This window comes from Spinacia oleracea, chromosome 1, assembly GCF_020520425.1.
Source record: "Spinacia oleracea cultivar Varoflay chromosome 1, BTI_SOV_V1, whole genome shotgun sequence".
Lineage (NCBI taxonomy): Eukaryota > Viridiplantae > Streptophyta > Magnoliopsida > Caryophyllales > Amaranthaceae > Spinacia > Spinacia oleracea.
Window position 1 is genome coordinate 31692457 of NC_079487.1, and position 6001 is coordinate 31698457.

Genomic DNA, 6001 nt, shown 5'->3' on the forward strand with positions numbered 1-6001 from the left:
AGAATCCAATTCCTAATATGATTCAAAAGTAAGAGTCACGTATTAATTAAAATCCTAACGAGCCTAGAGTTCGTATCGGGCCCAGACGCATCTCGTCACAAGGTTAATACGCACTAAAAGACTCAATTAAATCTCAAATACTCCGGATTCTAGGAATCCGAATCTGACTGAGAAAACAGCCCAGATCCTATTTTCAACGCCTGGTTCTAGGCGCCGAAATCTTTGGCGCCCAGGCCTGGGCGCTGAAAATACATGGTACGTGTTTTTTCCTAATTCCTCGTGGATTAGAGTTCTGCAATTCTATCTTTCCACGAACTCTTTTCTATAATAGGGCCTTAAGTTCGACGTGAAAAGGACACACAACACACAACACACAATTATTATTCTGAGCATTGACTCTAAACCCCTAAGCCTAAGCCTCACGCTGCAAAACTGATCACGCGTTCTGTCGCAATCGATCCATAAATCGAACAGAACGTATCCCGTCCCATAATTTGAGATTCGTTAAATAAAAGGAGAAATAGCAAAGTCAAAGCGGTTAGTTTTCTGAGAACCGTGACGCACCTCTCAAGGGTGCGTCGTAATATGTCCCTTTTCCATGGTTTAATTGCTTTCCTCGCCCTTTTATGAACTGTTAAACTAACTAAAATCTGATTGTTCGATCACGCTTAATAAATATGATATTTTTGGGAAATTGGATTATCATGCTAGGTCCCTTAAAACAATCTAAATCATATAATCGCGCTCGATCTAGTACTATATGTTGCATATTGTTAAAATCAACTCAGATTAGTTTAATAGTTAACGCATGTCCCTTCAATTATTTATGCTGAGCTAGTAAGGATATCCTGCCTCTGGAGTTATCGAAGAGCGAGTACTCCTCTCGGTAGTTACAGTCCCCCGAACCCTCAATCTCTACCCTGCGGGTGTATGTTGAGCGATCCCCACCACCAGGGATCACAAGGGAACCTACGGTTGTCGTGGTCAAACATAATTGCACTCCCTTTTTGTCACGATAACCGGGTTCTGTCAGTTTTTCTCATTGTCGTTAAAAACTGAATGGCGACTCCTATATTACTAGTCAATTGGGTGTAAACTCACAGGAAATCCAATTACACTTGATTTGACAAAAAGAAGCGTCACACCCACGAGGGACGAGGTCACGCATTAGCCTCGTGCTTTTCCGACCCCCTCACAAATATTAGGATCTTTAAGATGAATTAATTAGGAATTAAAACTTGGAAAAGCCGTTAGTGAGTTTGAGCGACGTTTATCATGCTTTTATGTGCTATCTATTTTCTTATTTTGAGAAATTTTGGTATTTACTACCTTAAAAATACACCACTTTTGTATTTACTACCTTATGAAATTTTTATTTTAAATTACTACCTTAAAGTTCCAAATTTTTTCATTTACTACCACTTTACAGTTTTCTCATTTTAAAGCTAGGATATTTCTTTCGTTTCTTAACCGTTTAAAGTGATTCAAAGTTCATTATTTTCCTTTTTCTATAAGGATTTAATTGAGAACGACATTTCAAAATAATTCGTTTGGTGATTCATAAATATTTTAAAGTTTTAAAGATAATATTTAATATGTTTAACCTTTTACAAAATGTTAAAAGCAAGATCCCTATGGAATCGTTACACATAAACGAGAAGAATGGGCTTTGAATCACTTAAAATGATTAAGAAACGAATGAGATATCTCAATTTTAAAATGAGAAAACCGTAAAGTGGTAGTGATTGCGAAAAAAATCATACTTTAAGGTAGTAATTTATAATAAAAATTTCATAAGGTAGTAAATACAAAAGTGGTGTATTTTTAAGGTAGTAAATACCAAAAAATCCCTTATTTTATTATGTGTTTACATGTTAGTATTTTTTGTTGTAGATGAGTTTTATACCCTACTTTCCTAATTACGAGAACATACTCGAAGAGTTTGATGCTTGGGTACAAGGAGAAGATGTATGGGTAAAATATATAGAAGATTTATATGGTGTTACACTCGTTAAACACGAAACATATGAAGGGATTAAAATAAAGCCTATGTCCCCTCCTGCATCTACAAGAAATCAAGAAGAGAACTTAGAGATAAAGGATATGCCACTACCAGATCTGTCTAGTGTAACTGGATGTTTTTGTCCTTTCTGTTCAGGGGAAAAGATTGACGTATTGTTGAGAGACAACAAGGAAGTCATCAGCAAATGCCCTCTTTTTGGTGTGGAAATTAAGGGAATTTTCAATTAGGAGATGTTTTGATTTATGTTAAGGAACCATGAACCAAATTATAGTTTGGAATGTTAAACTCATGCTTACTCTGAAATAAAATTTCAAATGATGGTTGTTACTTGTGATAAATTTGGATACATCTGTATGATTTTATATTTGATTATTATATGTTTAGAATTCGTAATGATGGGATAAAGGGGTAAGTAATTAGTTTTTATTTTATTTTCTTTTGTGGTAGATGGAGGATCACCCAATGTACCCCTACAACCTAAGGATGGGACAACATGAGGACATACCTCCCTATGTAGAAAGAGTAAAGGAATGTTGTGAAGAATGGGGAGATCTCCTAGGAGGCCTGAACAACTATGACACACACTCTAGAATAATAGACGTCCTACTCAAAACCATCCCACGCCATGAGCCTTGGATCCCGATTATTGAAATGTATAACGATGTTCTCACAGAAGAAGGGGAGACCCACCCAACTAAATACAGATATGAGGGTCAATGGTTCCTTACCATTGAGTATGTCTCAACGAGGTTGATGGAAGCTTTGTCAAAGTGGGAACCTGAAGATGAGATGGGGGAAGTAATCGATGCGGAACCACCCACGTTAGAGAATGAAGAAAGGGGAGGTGAGAGGGATGAGGTGGAAGATGATATGCGAGTGGATCTCCCAATAGAAGAAGACCCAATAGAAGAAGACCCGGAAGAGGAAGACCCCGAGGAAGAAGACCCCGAAGAGGAAGACCCCGAGGAAGAAGATCCCGAAGAAGAGTTTGATGAGTGAGACTTTGAAAAGACTTAGTAGTAGGGCTAGGTGGTCACTCATGGAGTAGAAGTAGTCATAGGAATAGTTTATTTGGACCAAGGGTACATTTCATTTATTAGTTGTTTTACTTGTTTGCTTTCATTAATGGACAAACCCTATTGGGATATTTGATGTCAATTGATTATATTATTGAAATATTAAAGAGAATTGCTACCCGTTCTATGTGTTGGATATTATTATGAATTATATGAGATGGAAATCTTTATAAATTATGTCTGGCGGAAATTGTCTGTGATTAAATTGTTTGAATGTACACTTAAACTAGAAGAGAGTAATAAATAATTGAGGAATACATCAATCCTTTGATGCAGATAACCATGTCGGGAAGAAATAATCGTCCTCCCACTAATGCTGAGTTGGCTGCATGACTTCAGCAACTCACAGAACTGACCCAAACCTTAGGAGCTGCTTTGTTGAACAACAACAACAACAACAACAACAACAACAACAACAACAACAACAACAACAACATTGGAAACAATAATCCTGACTATGCTAAGAAAGTTGCCAGTAGAAAACCACCTTACTTCCAAGGTGAAGAGGACCCTAGTATTCTAGAAAACTGGATCCGTGAATTTGACAAACTGTTTGAGGCTATAGGGTGCCCTGAGGAAGAGAGAATCCCTTTTGCAACCTATTATCTTAAGGGAGAAGCTGATATTTGGTGGTCTACCTCCATAGCTGACCTAGCTGCTGAACTTGGATTTAACTGGGAGGCCTTTAAGGATGCTATGAGGGATAGGTTTTACCCTGAACATGTGAAAATGCAAAAATTCAATGAGTTTGCTAACCTTAGGCAGAGAAACATGTCTGTCCAGGAGTATCATTCCAAGTTCCTAGAGCTAGCTAGGTTCGCACCTACCATGGTCCATGATGGGAGAGCTAAGGCCAACAAATTCATTCGAGGTTTGAACTTTGACACCCAGAAGGTTGTGATTGTTTTGAGATGCCGAAACTTACAAGAAGCTTATGTTAGCGCAGCGAGTCACTACAGAGTTGAGAAGCTAGAGGAGGAAATCAAGTCTAGGGGTAAGAGAAAGGAGGGAGATTCGAGGAACAATAATCAGAATGGGGGAAATTCTGGAGGCTATGGGGATAAGAGGCCTAGGTATAACAATGGCGATCAGGGTTCGGGTAGAGGATACCATGGAAATAACAACAATTATCTAGGAAACAATGGAGGGAAACCCCAAAACCAAGGGCAGAACCAGAAGTATGGGAATGGGAACGGAAAAAGAAATGAGAGGCACTACTATTGCAAGCAGTGTAGTAAGGACCACCCAGGAGTTGATTGTAAGGGAAATGCTGTGCAGTGCTTTGATTGCAAGAAGATGGGACATCGTGAGTTTGAGTGCTATGCTAAGCAAAATGGGGGTCAGCAACAACAAGGGAGGCAGAACAATTTCAGGAATAACAACAACCAAGGGAACCCTTCAGGGAGCCAATCTGCTCAAAATGGCCCTAACAAGACCTTGTCTACCCCGAATAGCAGCAATGGGAATGTGAATGGTGGCAACAAGGGGAGGATTTTTGTGATTAACCAAACTCAGGCTAATGGAGAGGCTAATGTGGTGACTGGTACTTTTCTTATAAACTCTATTCCTGCATATGTACTTTTTGATTCTGGAGCTTCACATTCATTCATATCATCTTCCCTAGTTAAGAAGTTAGGTCTAGAACCTTCTTCTCATATTCCTGCTCAAATTTCTATTCCAACTGGGGAGGTAGTGTCATGTAGAAAACTGTATAAGGATGTTTCAATAAATATTAGCGGGACTATACTACCAGGAGACCTTATAGAGTTCAATCTTGATGATTTAGATGTCATATTGGGAATGGATTGGTTCGGAAAATATAGAGCCCGAATAGAGTGTCATGATCAAAAGGTTGTTCTGAAAGGTCCAAATGGGAATAGAATATCCTACCAGGGCATTGTAACCAAACCTGGGGTGAAGATCATATCAGCCTTAGCTATGCATAAGTACCTTAGAAAAGGACAAGAAGCCTACCTGTGTCAGATTCAAGATTTGGGGAGAAGATAGTGAATTAAGTGATATTCTGGTTGTTAAGGAGTTTCCTGATGTATTTTCTGAGGATATTCCAGATATGCCCCCGGATAGAGAGGTTGAGTTCACCATAGAGTTGATTCCAGGAACTGCACCAATTTCTAAAGCACCTTATCGTATGGCCCCTGCTGAGATGAAGGAATTGAAAGGTCAGATAGAAGATTTGTTGAATAAGGGATATATTAGGCCAAGCGTGTCACCATGGGGAGCCCCTGTGCTCTTCGTGAAGAAGAAGGATGGAAGCTTGAGGTTATGTATAGATTATAGGGAGCTAAATCAAGTCACGATAAAAAACAAGTATCCATTGCCTCGTATAGATGGCCTTTTTGACCAGTTGAAGGGTGTTGGAACCTTCTCTAAGATTGACTTGAGATCTGGGTACCATCAGTTGAAAATTGCGGAAAAGACGTAGTAAAGACTGCTTTTAGAACAAGGTATGGCCATTATGAGTTCACAGTTATGCCATTTGGGTTAACCAATGCCCTAGCCGTTTTTATGGACCTCATGAATCGTGTCTTTAGACCCTACCTTGACCAATTTGTAGTAGTATTCATTGATGATATCATGATATACTCTAAGACCCCTGAAGATCACGAACAACACCTGCGTGTGATTTTGAAGACTTTGAGAGAGAAAAGATTGTACGGAAAACTATCTAAGTATGAATTCTGGAAGAAGGAAGTAGCTTTCTTAGGTCACATTATCTCAAAGGAAGGAGTTTCTGTAGACCCCTCAAAGGTTCAAGCTGTAATGAGTTGGCCTAAACCTACTAATGTGACTGACATTCGTAGCTTTTTGGGTTTAGCTGGTTATTACCGTAGATTTGTGAAAGACTTTTCGAGGATTGCTAGACCCCTAACCAACCTTATGA

General features: G+C 39.0%; 1 protein-coding gene across 1 annotated transcript; it reads left to right on the top strand.

Moving 5' to 3' along the window:
* The first annotated feature begins 2470 nt into the window (after positions 1 to 2470).
* Positions 2471 to 5542, top strand: LOC110775524 (uncharacterized). The gene is made up of 3 exons (XM_056832865.1): positions 2471 to 3018; positions 3579 to 5077; positions 5169 to 5542. The coding sequence occupies exons 1-3, from the start codon at positions 2471 to 2473 to the stop codon at positions 5540 to 5542; spliced, it is 2421 nt and encodes an 806-aa protein (XP_056688843.1).
* The last annotated feature ends 459 nt before the right edge of the window (positions 5543 to 6001 follow it).